Below are 17,077 nucleotides of genomic sequence, written 5' to 3' on the forward strand. Positions count from 1 at the left end.
CCTTGATGTTCGTGGCACTCCAGAGGCACCAACAGCTTCAAATATCGGTTTGCTGCTTTGTAAGGTCATTTTAGTAGCTGCTCTCTTAATCCAATGTATTTCTCTTCCTCATTGTGTCGTTGTCAGCAGGAACCCGTGTTGCTCTGAATCAGCCACACATTTCTTAACAGTACGATGATCACGATTAAGTTTTTGTGAAATATCGAAGGTTTTCATACCTTGTCCAAGGCATTCAACTATTTGACGCTTGTCGGCAGCAGGGGTCCTCTTTCTTTCCCATAGTGCTTGAAAATGGTTTTCTGCTTAACAATGTGGAACATCCTTCTTTTGTAGTTTTTCTTTTAATTGGACTCACCTGGCAAAGTAATTATCACTGGAGTCTGAGATGGATTTCAGTGATCCAAAGAGCCCTGACACACAATACCTTCCTCAAGTTTAATTGAAAAACAAACAATTGAATCTTTATGACACTTCCATGCAATTTGCATAATAATTTGGAACGTGGTGTACCGTGACCTCCTGAAATCCAGGACCACTTTATTTAGTGTGGAAGTACCCCATTTTAAGCTTCTGACTGTTTTTCCAACCAGACCACCTTGTGTGAGATCTTGGACTTGTAGACATGGATTCTTAATGACAAGGGCTTTTGCTACCCCTGAAACGTCCCTATTATTGGGATCTGCTTTGTCGCTTTGCATTTCTGCTGCAAGAGTTGAAAAAAGATGTCGTGTTTTTGCCCTCTATATAACTTAAGAGGTCTCTCTGTTTGAAAAATGCGGTAATATGCCATCGTGTGCTGATGTCTGGTAACAAGCGTTTTCAAGAGGTTCTTCAGAACTTTATGCATCCTGTGTTACCCTTTTGAAAAACCTTTGTTTTTCCTTCAAACCTCATTGTCCGTAGATGAACCAAGGGACAAAAATGCTTCATCAGGTTTGGGTAGTGCTCAACATAATACTGCTTGGGTCTGAGTGAAGTTTGGAAACACTGCTGGAAGACTGTGATCACTTGTTTTAGTCTGCATGCATTGCAGGGATTCCTCTGTGAAAGATGGAGACACACAAGCTGCCTAATTTCCTTACGATCCACCAATATAGCCGTGCTTCATCTCCTTCAGGAACTTTACTTTCTACCATAAGTGGTAATAACCTCAACAAGGTGACATTTTCATGCCCATTCCCACTAATGCTTAAATAATAAAGTAAAGCCTCGTCACTAAGCTTTGAAGAATGTTTTTGTTCTTGTTAGATGTAATTGGATCTAGATTCTCTAGATTCTGCATGTTCCTAAAATGGTGGCCGGCTCAAGAACAACAGATCTGAGATCGTTACGAATTAATACAATTATTTATTAAGCAAAGACATTCTCACCACATGGTCAGCTGCACAGGACGGCTGTGCCCCCCCGACTTCAGGATGGGAAAGAGAGAGAGTTTCTACACCAACATTGACTTTGAATAAGAGAGGCGGTTCTCCTTCCGTCTCTGTGACCCGCCTCCTGTGACCACTTCCTGTTTTACACTCTGCACCAATCACAATGGACTCTGTTCCTCAGGCTCCAGTTTGCAGTCACTTCCTTGTTTACACATCAACAGGCTGTTGTTCTTGAGTATCAGTGAATGGAGGTAAAAACACATGGGAGGATGTAATCCTATTGTCTCTAACAGTGAAGCTGAAATGGCAGACTACATAGAAGAATTCATGTTAATATAATCCAGCGTTCTTGTTCCTGACTTGTTCCCAAATCTGTTTAGCTTCACAAGGGTTGTTATGGAACAATTAGGTTAATAATTATGGTTATGCCTGACAGAACTGTAGAAACATGAATTGATGGAACACACATCTACTCTTGCTGTCACAGTGAGGAATTAATATTCCAACACAAAACCTGCTCACACAGGGAGCAGAGCCCTAAAACAACTCCACGGAAAATATCAACTAAAAGAAGAGCAGTGATGAAGCTCTGCACAACAGCTTTCTGCCGTAATAAAGTAAAAGTGAGTGATCACAGTGCCATGCAGGTCTGTCCATCCATTTTCTCCATCTTATCTGTTTCCATGTCTCAGGGGTGTCAGTCTGAGCACCGTCACCCAGATCACATTGCACCATTAAGAACCTTCCTGCAGGTGGAGAGTCCACAGGAAGGTGGAGAGCCCACAGGAAGGTGGAGAGCCCACAGGAAGGTGGAGAGCCCACAGGAAGGTGGAGAGCCCACAGGAAGGCGGAGAGCCCACAGGAGGAAGGCGGAGAGCCCACAGGAAGGTGGGGGACATGACCCCTCTACCTTGAGACTGAGAGTCTCATGCTCTACCTACTGAGCTGGCCGGGGACAAGTCTGTTTATATTGTCCAATAATATCATATACGCTCACGAAGTCAGGCAGTACCAAAGTCAGAATCTTTCTGGCTTTAGCTGGGGCAACGGTGTTGCTTTGAGCCTGGATCAGCCCACACACAGTATAGGAGATCTAATCGCAAATATTAATTATGTTCATTATTTACGATTTCCTCTTCCAAGACCTTCTGAGCGGATCGGACCGGACAAAATCCCTCTTCCCACACCGACCCCACAGGAACACCAGACTCAATGTCATTTGCAAACATCACGCTAGCTTTGATGGTGAGGGGGCGATTGGGACAAAAATCTGCCGGATTATCCTGTAGTGTGTGCCAGCCTTAATCTGCTGAGTCGATGTCTGACGGAGTTGATGAAAGTATTTTCCCTCCAAAACATGTATCATACACTGCAGCGAGCTGGTTTCCCCTCAGTTGCGAGCAGAGTCAATAACCTAACCAATAAACTATGGTTTGAAAATATAAAAATAACAGAAAGATGGTGAGACATTGTCCAGCTGTGACCACAGGATAATTGACATTGTTTTTTCTAAATTATCAAAAAGTTTAAAACTTACCAGAGTATGTGTGGTAAAGTTGCAAAAAATCTGATGGCGTTAACTGAAACTGAGGACACCACTTTGATTGATGGCTTTTCATGGGAAATCATTTTTGTTGTTCAATTCCTGCATTGGTTCTAATACGTAAAACTCTTCTATTATATTTATTCTACATGTATTCACAAATTTTAGATCTTTTTAAAATGTTTTTTTGTACAGATTTCTATTGTGGCCCCCGCCCAGCTCAGTAGGTAGAGCATGAGACTCTCAATCTCATGGTAGAGGGTTCATGTCCCATGCCGGGCGCCACCTTCCTGTGGGCTCTCCACCTTCCTGTGGGCTCTCCACCTTCCTGTGGGCTCTCCACCTGCAGGAAGGTTCTTAATGTAATTGAGTAATTACTTAAACTTAATAAATTATCAAAAATATTTTATTAATGAAAATATATTAATTTTAATAAATTCATTATTTATTCACAAAACTTTCTTCTCTTTTGGGGGGTCCGTTTACACGGTACCAGTATTCTGATCCACTGTATCCGCAAAGTTTTTAATCCGGCTCCCAAAGTGGAAAGATTCTTTCATGGTCTCTGTTCCCTCCTGCAGAGACTGATGGAGGCTACAGAGCCTGTTACTGCTCATCTCCCTCCTGCTCATCCAGTTGGAAACAAACATGGCGGCCGTGTAGTGGTACGACCCGTAGTGGTACGACCCGTGGCAGTACGACCCGTAGTGGTACGACCCGTGGCGGTACGACCCGTAGCGGTACGACCCGTGGCGGTACGACCCGTGGCGGTACGACCCGTGGCGGTACGACCCGTAGTGGTACGACCCGTGGCGGTACGACCCGTAGTGGTACGACCCGTAGTGGTACGACCCGCGGTCCATATTCTAGTTTTATGGTCCAGATCAGTAGTTTAATAGTTGAGACTCTCCCTGATATCATCCGGTTCCTCATCAGTCCACTAGGATGTCAGGTTCTCTCCATTTTCTTCACCTTTATAGTGTTTTGTTCTCTGCACACGTCTGTGTAGTTTCATTACAAAATCAAGCAGCAGCGCCCTCCAGTGGCCCAACAGACTAACTACATCGCTGCTGCAGTGGAAACTCTCTCCTTTTTTTTAGCGGATTAGGTGTTGTCACGTGAAACGTCGTCGTGGAAACAGGGCCTAAACTTTGCAAGCATGACTATCATGATGAATTTGTTGATTTTTAATTAAAATTCAATCAGTGGCGGCTGGCCAATAGAAGGTGGCAGGGCGCTGCGTCCCTCGGCCCAAGATGCAGAAATAGTTTTTTAAAATCAATGAATAAACTGTAATCATGTTGAAATATGTTGTTGCCAACAAACTAACAATGGGCCCTGAACTATACACTGAAAAATATAACTCAGTCAATCCACAAACACAAAAATAATTTGTTGAGTTAATGTAATTTAATCATGTCACACATTTCCATCTCGTCATAATAAGTAGATTAAATCTCATTGATCCATATTATTCAATAAAAGAGAGGATTCCTTGATTTCTCTCTCTCTCTCTCCTGTGTGTGTGTGTGTGTGTGTGTGTGTGTGTGTGTGTGTGTGTGTGTGTGTGTGTGTGTGTGTGTGTGTGTGTGTGTGTGTGTGTGTGTGTGTGTGTGTGAGCAGCCTTGGGGCTTTAGTCACAGCTTCAGCAGTGATTGATAAACAATATAAGTGACTGACATTAAATTAAACTAATCAGCGTTGTTTGTCAGACTCTTTAACTCGGCCGTGGCCACATCGTCAGCTGCAGGTCAGGTTCATGTTCTCCACTGGAGTTACTTTTAAATGCACCTAAACAGAAATGTGTGTTCACAATTTTGTAAATGTGTACATGTTTGTTAATGTTTCTAAATGTTTAAATATGCTCATATGTATTAATGACAGAAAATGATGTGCTGAAAAAAGCATACAGTTCATTTTGCAAGTCTTTTTTCAGGCACAATTCTAAAATGCTTTGAAAGAAGGATTGATATGTTGGTGAAAATCAATTTCGGAGCCCCCCACATGGGAACGCCAGTTTACGTAAACAATCATCCACACAAGGTGGCGTTTTAGAAGTACGCAATTTAAAAAAAAATATTTAACACGGGTCCCAGAGTGGGAAAATTCTAAAACCCTGGCATGACGATCGTCTGTGAAAAAAGATAACATAACCCCCCCCCCCCCCCCCCCCCCCCCGCCCCCCGCCCCCACCCCCACCGCGGTTCGCAATGTCATACAATAACAAGAACAATCAGGGGCTAGAAGCTGCAGGAGCTCCTGATGCTCACAGCAGGAGGAGCAGGCCAGGGATAAGTCTGGGTCATTTTATGTTTTTTTATTGTTTCATATCTTAGTATGCGTCTCTGAGTGTTAAACATTGTCCTGTGAATGTCTTTGTTAGGTTTGGACCATCTTTTACTTGCCACAGGACTGCAGACGCGAATTAGCCTCCAGCTAAAATTCCAACTTTTATGTTTAAATTATCCATGGTCCCTTTGAAATAAATAAATAAATGAGATGAGATGAAAATAAACGCACTGTATTTAAATTAACACTGGCTGAAACTGAAGAATAATGAAAAGCCCTACTTAAGAAAAGTATCACCAGCCGCCACAGGGGTGTGCGTGTGTGTGTGTGTGTGTGTGTGTGTGTGTGTGTGTGTGTGTGTGTGTGCAACATACTAGCTGAACATAAAATTAACAAACAAAAACAAAATCGGAATGAGAAAAAGTTTGATCTTTTATAATGAAGCATTTTCACAACTTAGAAAGCATATACAATCAGGAAATGTAAGAAACCAATGAACAACTGTATCAAAAAACAGATTCATTTGCACCAGTTTAAATAAAAACACTAGAAATTCCCTGGCGTTTCTCTACAAAACCAAGTTCAGCACACAGGTGAGGTTGTGCAGGAATAAATTACATCAAACATTCAAGTTAAACAGTGATTAATGATGATTTATATCGTCAAAAGTAGTAATCAAAAGTAGTCAAAAACAGCAAGTTAACGATCCTCCACATTCCATGAACCTTCAGGCTCCAGTGTGGGGCAGCATGAGCCCACATGGGTCCTCTGACCGAGCGGCAGTGAAAGAGCCGGCAGGAGACCCAACCAGGAAACCACTTCTTACCCAGCACCAGGAAATGTCTCTCACACACACACACACACACACACACACACACACACACACACACACACACACACACACACACACACACACACACACACACACACACACACACACACACACACACGCACACACAGGTCCACGCCTCTTGACACACTGATACGACGCCCTGTGTGTGCGTGCAGACAGCCGGACCTGCGTCCAGGTAAAGACTCTCCTCTTCTTTCTGTTGAACTGTAGGAGATTCCCTCTTCCCTCCTGGACTCCTGGACATGTGGAAACTAGTTTGCATGCCTGTGAGCTTGGTGGTGCTTGGAGAGGTTTAAACATTCAGAACTCACAGTTGAATGAGGTAAATGTGTAGAAAAGAATATGTAACTGTTATTTAAGTCATGGTTTCAGTTAAAAAGGCATTTCTGTATATGAAATTCAAGCTATGCTTCTCTTGTGCATCAGTTACAGTAGTGAGTCTCTACAGTGGTCACTCATTGATTTAATGCTACTAGTGGCATTTTATTTTCACGGTGGTTTTACCATGTGTTTATTATCTGATATTTGTCTGATTGAGGACCAGCTAGATGGTACGTTCATTAAACTTTACACGTTGAGGCTTTTTTCCCCTCGATTCAGTTTTGTTATTGAATTTAAAATGCTTAATTACTACATGATTTTTCTGTCGGTCTCAATAATGTTCATCTGTGTCATGTTGGAATTTCATTGTTATCACTAAATCAACGTGCAATAACTATCAACATTTAAAAAGCCTGATTAAACTGCAATGAAATGTTTCTATGCACTGATTATTCATGCAATGTTGATTTAAAATAACAGCATCTTAAAAAAGAGAAACACATTATTAATTCACTAAAATAGTCCAATTAAGGTTAAATAAATGTAATGGCCTGACAAAAAGAATATAATAATCTGGTCCTTATTCCAGCAGATGCTTTATTTCAAGGGTGTCCAAGGTCGGTCCTGGAGAGCTGGCGTCCTGCAGGTTTAGCTCCTCCCAGTTGCAGCACACCTCATTGCAATGAGCGGCTCCTTATTGGGCTTTTCCACAACCTTGGTGATGACATCATCATTAGATTCAGGTCTGCTGAAGCAGGGAGGAACTAAAACCTGGTGGACAGGGGTCCTCCAGGACAGGGGTCCTCTAGGACAGGGGTCCTCCAAGACAGGGGTCCTCCAAGACAGGGGTCCTCCAGGACAGGGGTCCTCCAAGACAGGGGTCCTCCAGGACAGGGGTCCTCCAGGACAGGGGTCCTCTAGGACAGGGGTCCTCCAAGACAGGGGTCCTCCAGGACAGGGGTCCTCCAGGACCGGTTTGGACACCCCTGCTTAAAGGTGCTCTTAAGGTTTATTTTGTTAAAAAAAAAAAAAATCACACCACTCGCTTTTTCCTCTTGTACTGAGAAGAAACACATTTGAAAGTATTTGAGCTATTATGACAATTCCATTTAAATTTAAAGTGGTAACTAAATATTTTACATACGTGGCTATAAGTAGAGTCCAGGCTGAACTTCAGTATTTGTTCAAATGTATTCAAGTGCTTAATATTAGTTTTTTATATTAAGACATGCTTACCAGCCAAAAGTGTGATGAAATCTAGAACGCTGTATTAGGGCTTCACAAATTCATCACCACGATACCAACACAAGAAATAAACACAATACAAAAGACTCTGTTTGTGTACTACAGCATGTTTTACTAGATGAAGTCGTGCTGAAGCGGAGGCCTTGCCCACGAGGTAGACGTGAGTCCCGAGAGCTTAGGATGGTCATGATGGCGAACGAGCACTGTTTGTAAAATAAATCATGAAAAAGGAATCACCAGCGTTGTTTGTAATAATTGCGAATCATATTGCAACGCTCCCCAACTTTATTCAGCAAAAACACTCAGATTGCACTTTTCATATCCAGTCATGTCACCAGAGCAAAACCAATTCACGCTCATTAATTCAGCGTTCAGAATATGTAAACCCACTTTCATATCAGGCTCAGTGACTCAGGACTTTCCAGAAAGAAGAACCAAAGCAAAGGGAAGGAGGGTTTTCTTTCAGTTTCACAGCTTCAGACCAACGTCTCTCTGCTCTCTGCCACAGCTCAGGGTCCATTGGCACCGCACTGATTTCAAGTTACCGTTTACACAACAACAGTTCTCGGAGTCACGGAGAATGCTGCATTTTGAAAACGGCTCCAAAGACGAAACTTTTCAAAAATATATCTATGTATTTGTAATGTTTCTTATTATTAGGGCCCGAGCCCGAAAGGCCTATTGTTTGGAATGTTTGCGCCACCGAGAAACACTAAATACCCCTAGATAGCCCTGACCTAAATCCAACAGGAAGTCTGCAATTTGATTTTCAAAATAAGATTTTCACCCAAAAAAGGCCCTCATGTAAACAATATCCAACAATATCAAGGAGCCCAAGAGGAGGATAAACTTGACCCCCTAAACATGCTCAAAAGCTTTGGCACGCTCATGAAGACTGGCCAAACATATAAGATACAGTATATATAAGAAGTTCTCAGCACTTTGAACTTTAAACCAAGCCACTACATGAAGTTTTCCGTGTGCAGATTGTATGATGAAAACACAAGCTGACTGGCAGCTGTATCATATTGCAATACTTGATCATAGATGGAGCCTCAACATTGTGGGATTGATGTGTTAGGAAAGAAATACCCCTAAAAGGTAGAAGGGGGATAATCTGGACGTGGCTCGGAGAGACTGCGGTCAGGGTCATTTTTCACATTATAACAGTTTATGGCATGTTTAATAGAGGTTGTTATCACTCACGTAGTTTGTTGTCTAGTTCTGGGAAGGTAAAATCAGGCCACTGTAGGATTGTGAAGCAAGGTGTCTGCTGGGAGCTTGTACACTCAGACAACCCGAACATCGGCCTGGCCTCCTCCGGAAATTCCTCTTTGTAGTTGTGTGCTATTTTCTACACGTAATGAATGAATCACTACATGAAGTGAAAGCACACTCAGAATGCTTCACCAGTTGGTTTGTTTTCCTCCTAACAAACATGGCACCGTCCCGTTACATCATCAAAACCATCTCTGTTCTCCCCGAGGTTCTCAAAAGAATTCTGTCCACATTCTGTGACTTCCCAAATAAAACAGAAATGCAGAGGAAGGCATGGAGCAAATAGAAATTTAGAAGTAGACTCCTGCTCACAGACTGTTATATAACTCCGCGTTATATGGGTGTATGGCCCTGCTCCTCCTCCTTCTAGTATCAGTAGCTTCTGCAGCGCCACCTGGAGCATGTAGTCCGTGATTGTTGTGGTTATTAGATGACATCGTGGACCACGGTGGGGGCAAGAAGAGGGGCAATTACATCATCTTCTTTCCACAGATGATGGTCTTTGCCATCCACACCTCACAGCTGAGTGTGGGGTTTAGACTTTCCCCACTCTGGGACTCGTGTTGAAAAGAATGCCGGTGCGTTTACGTGAACCAGCGTGCTTGTGTGGACGGCCCACAACAGTATTGTGTATACAGCAGACAGGCTACCTCTTGAGAAACCTCACATTGGACCATTTGCATACCAACAGTGACTTAAGCTGGGGGGAGGGGGGGCGGGGAGGGGGGGATCTCTGTCGAGTGCTGTGTCAGCCACAGGATTTGACATTTTTGACACTTGGGCACCGTTTACACGACAACGAATATTAGTGTATCCGCAAAACTTTCTTCACTTTTGGGGGGTCCCGTAGTGGTACGACCCGTAGTGGTACGACCCGTAGTGGTACGACCCGTAGTGGTACGACCCGTAGTGGTACGACCCGCGGTCCATATTCTAGTTTTATCCTCCAGATCAGTAGTTTAATAGTTGAGACTCTCCCTGATATCATCCGGTTCCTCATCAGTCCACTAGGATGTCAGGTTCTCTCCATTTTCTTCACCTTTATAGTGTTTTGTTCTCTGCACACGTCTGTGTGGTTTCATTACAAAATCAAGCAGCAGCGCCCTCCAGTGGCCCGGCAGACTAACTACATCGTTGTCTCTGTGTCCGCTGCTGCAGTGGAAACACTCCTTTTATTTTAGCGGATTAGGTGTTGTCACGTGAAACGTTGTCGTGGAAACAGGGCCTTTGATGTAATAGTAAGCCCACATTTCCATTGTGCTCTGACGCGCACAAAATGCACCACGTTTCAACGTGCGTGGGTGTGCGAGGGCACATTCACCACTGCTTGTAGTTTTATTCATTTTATTGTCTGTAAGCTTATTTAGTAACTATGTCTGTTGATACTGTGTTCCTTATGTACATACTTTCTTCCTTCTTTATTTATCTTTTTGTTTTATAGTTGTTCGGTCTCTGTGGCTACGTTCACACGAAGCCAAGTTTGTACAAAAACCGATATTTCCCCCCTCTACCTTTAAAAGAAAATCTTCATTTACATGGACCGCATATACACCTAGTTCAGAGCTGCTATGAGCATGCCAAACCTGTAGGGGGCAGTGTAACGAGAAGCATGAAGCCATGATAGTCAATCACAATCCTGGAAAAAAACATGACGTCATGAATTGTGACATAAATATCTGCCTACCTCCTTTTAGATGCAACTGGAGACACGGAGGTTCAGGAATCATCGTTTGTGATGAGTCGGAGCTCGTTTATGTGTAAATGTGAAGAGAAGATTTCTATGATGATTAAACATAAGCTGCCATTGATTTCGGCCCTCCTTTCTTTATAAAATGTTTTTTCTTTCTTTCTTTCTTTCTTTCTTTTTTACTTCTGAGCCCTACCGTATTATGCAGTAACAAGCAGCAGGCCATAGAGCCTCGTACCTCTGGTCTCATAATGTATGTTCTATGTTCTATGTTCTATGTTCTATGTTTTTGTTTTTTGCTCTGTACCCTCTTTCTCCTTATCCTCTCATCTCATGCTCTATTATCTAACTTAGAAAATAGAATTGTCTAAGGGTCTTAAAATGATCCATCTCAACATAAGGAGTCTAGTACCAAAGATTGACCTTCTGAGAGTCTGGGTTTCTTTTAATAAACCTCATATTATCACCGTCTGAGAAACATGGTTACATCGTAAAATATTAGAGGCTGAAATAAATATAAATCAATATGCTGTTTATAGAGCTGACAGAGGCTCCAGGGGTGGAGGATTAGTGACAAATGTCTCTAGAAATCTTCTATTTGAACTCCTTACTCCAATAATTGAGCCTGTTAACTTTGAATCACTATTTATGAAAGCAAGTTTTCATGAAAATCAACATATAATAATTAGAACTATTTATAGGCCCCTATCTTCTCCCTCTATAACTCAATGAACGCAATTATCAACACAATTAACTCAATTAAGAAAAACAGTGAAATGATATTTCTGGGGGATTTTAATAGCAACTGGCTCCATCGTTCCTCCTCTAATGACAGAAATGTAGTAGCCAGTATCAACTTATACAGCTAAAAGAAGAACCAACCAGAGTTGACAACCGTTCCTCATCTTTTACAGACTGGATCCTCGTTTCTAACCCAAATAGAATAACTGCATCTGGTGTATAGTCTGACACTTTTAGTGTGTGGAAAATTAAAATGCCTCAACTCCCACCAAAATACATAACAATTTGACAAAGTAATAATGTAAATACTGAACAATTGGTTAGTATTAACTGTTCTAGATTTCACCTGATTCCTGATGTTGAATATGCTCGGGACTTTTTCACTCTGAAGTTTCTGATGTAATTGACAAAAATGCTCCATTCAGAACAGTTTGTGTAAAGGGTAGGCGTCTCCCATGGATCAGTCCTGATTTAAAGGGGACATATCATGCTAAATCCACTTTTTTAGCCCTTAAATGCATTTTGGTGTATATTTAGAGTGTTTAGAAGTACAGAAAAGTTCAAAGTAGTCTCTTCAGGTGCTCCGTTGATATCTTTATATTCTGTTTTGGTCATATTTTGCGATCGGTTTCGATTTTTCTATTCTCTATTACGTTTTTTGAACAATGACGTCACAGTATTCTCAGCGGAACTGCCAAATTAGGACATCGACGTTTCGAGCAATCCGCCATTTTTGTTTCTCGCTGCGATTTTGTAGTCCAACCGAAGTTACGAGAGGATAAGTCGAAATGTTCGGTTGTTGGATGTAGTAACCCACAAGCTTCGTTACACCGTCTCCCAGCATCAGAACCTTTTCGAAGTGCCTGGTTGAGTTTTATTTTTCACAGAAATGTACCCACATCTGTGGGTAAGGTCATTTTTGTGTGCGCGAATCACTTTAAGGACGACTGCTTCAGCAACCTCCGCCAGTATAAAGAAGGATTTGCCGAAAGACTTGGTCTGATTGAGCGGTCAGTTCCTTCTATCTATGGAGACGACGAACAGAGCACTTCGGTAAGCTGTATATAACGCTAAAAAGTGTGATGATAAGACGTCCCTGTCATTGTTTTGTTAGCATTAGCAGTTGCACCGTCTTCATATGTTAGCGCTGTGTGCTCGTTTTAGATTATAATGTAACTTCTGTGTTAAATAGTCGTTGTAATACAGGCAGTATTGTAGTAGTGGGCATGGATGGAGAAGTTAGTGTAAATATAGTAACACACCATTGCGTTACATCCATATGAAGACGTTGTTCTGTAGGTGCATCATGGTCATTTTCATCTCGCTCCGCCGGGTCCGACTCTGGCTCCAACATGTATGGCTGGATGGACAAATCTTCCCTTGTTGACATTTTGTAAATAATGTGTGAATATAAAGTTTCTGCGCCGCTAGATAATTGTATCTGTTCTATCAAACTACAAAGATGGCCGAACAGGGTGACGTTGAACCGAGTGTCACCTCTGCAACCTGGAGAGGAGGAGGGGTATGAAGTGTCTCATTTGCATTTGAAGAGACCGCCCCAAAACGAGTTGCTCTCAGAAGCACATCAGAAAAGGGGTTGAAAAGGGGCCTGTGGAGCTCTAATAATGAGGAATTCAGACCCAAGCATTGCAGTTTCGCGTTGTATAGACCACAACTGTATGATTTATATGTAAAAAGGAAGGATTTAAAAGCATGATATGTCTCCTTTAATTAATCTCTTTAAAAAGCCGGACCTCGTTTGGGAAAAACCTAACAAATGGAAGGATCCCTCTGACTGGGATGAATATCAGCGTTTGAGGAATCACTGCAAAACGCAAACCAGGAATTCAAGCTCCAACTACTATAAAGAAGAATTTGCTCAGAATTCAAATGATCCCAAACAGTTCTGGGAACATCTTAATCAGCTTCTTAACAAATCCAATAATGATTCTACTAATCATGTACTTCTCAATGATAACTTTATTACAGACCCTCTAACAATTGCCGAGGCCTTCAAACACACACTTTTCTTTTATTGGCACTGCCTCCCACTCTGATTATTCAGCTTCTTTTAGTCCTTAAACCCAGTTGATTCCTCATTTTCCTTTACTAGAATTTAACCACCTGATGTACTTCAAGCCATCTGAGTTACAAAATAGTAGTGCTGGTCCCGATGGCTTGGAAGCCAAATTTCTTAAGCTTAACTGATCTGTTCAACATGTCCTTAGACACCAACTTTATTCCACTTATCTGGAAAACAGCAAGAGTGACTCCGGTAATCAAGGGAGGAGACAACACTGATTTAAGTAATTTTCAGTCAAAAACAGTCACAAAAATATTAGAAAAAAAAAAAATTCAACAATTATATGAATATCTCAATCATTTCTATTTCTTATCCCCTTTTCAATCAGGCGTCTCATGGAAAAAGGTGTGCCACAGGGTTCTACTCTTGGTCCTCTTTTATTTTCTATCTTTATTAATGATCTCCCTCTCAAGTATGTAAAAATTGTCAAGTTCATTTATATGCAGATGATACTGCACTTTATTTTTCAGATTCTAACTTGTCTCAACTTCAAATCAAAGTACAGATTTCAACTCAATCCCATACTGGCTAAAAATTAATTCCATAAAACTCAACATGAAAAAAACATTTGTACGCTTTTTGGGCCTCGCCATTACTCGATGACTTAGATATCAATTTTGAAAATGGCTCCCCAGTGACAAAGGAGACCTCTGGCAGGTATCTTGGCTTGTGGCTGGACCCCCAGTTAAACTTCAAACCACATATTATGTATTAAAGCACACATATTCTTGTTTAAAGACTCTGTCGGTCCTCAAACTATTTTACACTACAAGTAAAACAGAAAATAATCTCTCAGCTTATTCGACCCATAATTAATTATGCAGATGCAGTTTATCAAAATACATAGAACATCCATCTAAATTCACTTAATGTTATGTTCAACTCTTTGTGTCGATTTATTTTAAAATGTCCATAGAGAACTCATCACTGTGAGCGCTATGATAAGTTTAACTGGCTACAGCCCAAGAAAAGACAGCAATATCACTGGTTTCAATCTATATTTAAATGTATTCATATTTAAAATGTTATTTTGTTCAATTTTCCCCAACTTACCAATTGAGACTCTCCCAGTATTTAACTTTTATTGTTCCTCCCATGTGTAAAGAGGTTGGTCAGAGATCCTTCTGTTTTAAAGCTCCCTCAGACTGGAACCATCTGCCTCCATCACTCAGGTCACCGACCTGCTCCTTTAGAACAGCTTTATATCCGTACTTAAAATCAGATTGTCAACACAGTCAATAGAAAGAAGGAGATGGATGTGTAATGTATAGCTATGTTCATAAGCTATATATGCCTTGGTGTGGAGAGCTATGCTTATGTATGTGTTGCTGTGTATGTATATGTGCTCTATTTGGATATATTATGAATGTGGATCTATGTAATGTAAATGTAGTTGTATATCTCTGTATATGTTTATCCTGAGATGTGGGGTTGTGGGAGATCGTGGGCTGTGAGCAAAACTGTCTTTTTTGTCCTTATTAGTTGTCTTACTTTCGTATTGTGCTGTTTGTGAATTGTTGTGTTTTTTTGGGTCCCCCTCGAAAACGAGATCTCAAGAGGTTTTCCTCAAATAAATAGATAAATTAGAAGAAGCAGAAGGAGGAGGGAGGGGGAGAGTATGTCGTCATTTTAGTGCCAAAAACCCAAGCGCATAAAAACTGTAATCGCGCAAAGTTAGACCACTGTCTGTGCACGCAGAAAGCGATGCCTTTCTGCGCATGCAGAAAGTGGTCTAGAAAGGCATCGCCAGTCATAACGGACTCCTGGCCTTGAGGCGGACTCCTGTTTGCCAGGCTGTAGTGGGTAGTTGTTTACGTGACAACACCTATTGTTGTTGAGGATCAGTGAAACCAACATAGAGGGAAACACATGGTCGAATGCAAAGCTTCTGTCTCTGTAACCTAAAATGGCAGACTAAAAAGAATTCAAGTAAAAATAATCCAACATATTGGTAGTTGTGTAAACAGGGCCTGAGATTAGATAGATTACTATCATTGTGTATGGTGGTGGTTGTGTAGCTTGGTAAGCGTTTGTCGGCTGTGGCAGATCACATCCATGTGATCCACTGACCTTGAAGTCTTCAGTGGTGACAACAGTTGTCTGTGGCACACCGGCTGATAGCTCAGGTCCTGCTGGATAAGTGATCCTGACAGGCCCGGGAGGGCGGAGTCCTCCTCCTCCCAGGGATTAGTGGAAGCTCCTTGGGCTATTTGCATGTGAATGGATCCAAAGGCTACCCAGCCCTCCCTCCCTCCCTCCATTCCTCTCTCTTTCAGCACGCAGACTTCCTCCAATCACTCCTTCTGACACCAGGGAGAACCCGAGAGAGGGAAGGGAAGTGAGGGGGCATCACTGCTGCACAGCCTGAAGTTTGCAGCAGGATTTAACTAGCAGTCTCCTCCTGGAGGCCTTCACTGCAGAGCACTGGGCCTGGTGAATGAGTGAAGGTAGGAGCTTTTTCTTGTTCGTCCTCGGAGTGAGTGGTGAGCTCTCGGAAGAGTCCATATGCTTGGTCTCTAACAATGAGGACCGAAGTGACTGGTCCACTTGGTGGGGCAGAATGGGGGTGGGGGTTTTTGTCGGGCCTTGGCTGCTTTCTTACAAACTGTTGAATCAAAGAGATTCCCAGAGGCAGCAGTGTTGCTCAGAAGTGTTGCTCGCAGGAGTTCTATCTTTTCTTCAACTTGCTGAAGGATTTCTGTCTCTGTGGTGTGGTCGCTGATGCTAAACATTCAGGGAAGTTCTGTTTTCCAGTGACTGCAGGGATTCCACATGGCTGACAAACTGCTTCTCGTTCCATGTGTAGGAAGCTTCAGTTTGTCTTCATGATGCTTTCATTTTGATAGAAATAATATTTACGCAATACTGAAAGCAAATAATTGTGTGATGACATACAACTAATTTCACAATAAATCACAAAAGTATCTTTGTCAATATTTTAAGAGACCAAAGACGTCTTCATTCTCGGCCAATTCAGTGACAAACTTTTAAGCGTGAAAGAAAAGTGCTATGAATAACAATTTTCAAAAATTGTGCAATTGCCTCATTAAAAATAAAACCGTTGTGCCCTTTCTATAGTATCTAGTATCCAGTATGTGCTGGAACAGGACGGGGCAGGACTTTCAGAATGTGTGGATGCACTCAAACAAATTACTCATTGGCTGAACTCAATTCAATTTTAGGCAGTTTTTCCATCCAGAAAATATATGAAGCCCCAACTGAAACAATTCACAGCTATTCATTATAATGTGTTTGAATTGTCCAACTTGCTTTTATCCTTTATGTTAAACCTAAATTAATATCATCTGGGTAATATAATTGAATTGAGTTAGTTCTCCTCATTTATGTCAAATAGAACTGAATTAAATAAACTACATGTAGTTAAAATGATCTGCGTTTGTTCAACCTAAAAATACATAAAAATGTATTCAATTGAGTGAAATATCCTAATATAAGAAATCAGAATGAACTGAGGGAGTTAAAAATCAAAGACATTACAACTGCAGTTGTTTAGGGCATGAACCTTTGTGTGAAATACCATCAAATACAAATAAGTTCAAAAGCACTACTTTTGGCTGCTCCAGGCAGCAAAAGCTCAGGGATTAGAAGAGTCCACTCCCACTGGTTCACTGTCATGAACACTGCATCTCAACATTTAGTGTGA

General features: G+C 41.6%; 1 protein-coding gene across 4 annotated transcripts in view; it reads left to right on the top strand.

Annotated features, from left to right (window-relative positions):
- The first annotated feature begins 6,007 nt into the window (after window positions 1–6,007).
- septin12 (septin 12) overlaps window positions 6,008–17,077 on the top strand; it is a 74,936-nt gene continuing 63,866 nt past the window's right edge. Inside the window, exon 1 of one of the 4 annotated variants that reach the window (XR_013936332.1) lies at window positions 6,008–6,233. Coding sequence is in view for 1 of the 4 variants with exons in the window: in XM_080488118.1 (XP_080344244.1) it covers window positions 15,851–15,860 (10 nt within the window). In the remaining 3 variants the exon portion in view is untranslated. Of the gene's footprint in view, window positions 6,234–15,616; window positions 15,861–17,077 lie in introns of those variants that run through there. The other 3 variants (XM_080488119.1, XM_080488118.1, XR_013936333.1) reach the window with 3 other exon arrangements.

The sequence above is a fragment of the Lipophrys pholis genome, assembly GCF_963383615.2.
Source record: "Lipophrys pholis genome assembly, chromosome: 19".
Taxonomy (NCBI): domain Eukaryota; kingdom Metazoa; phylum Chordata; class Actinopteri; order Blenniiformes; family Blenniidae; genus Lipophrys; species Lipophrys pholis.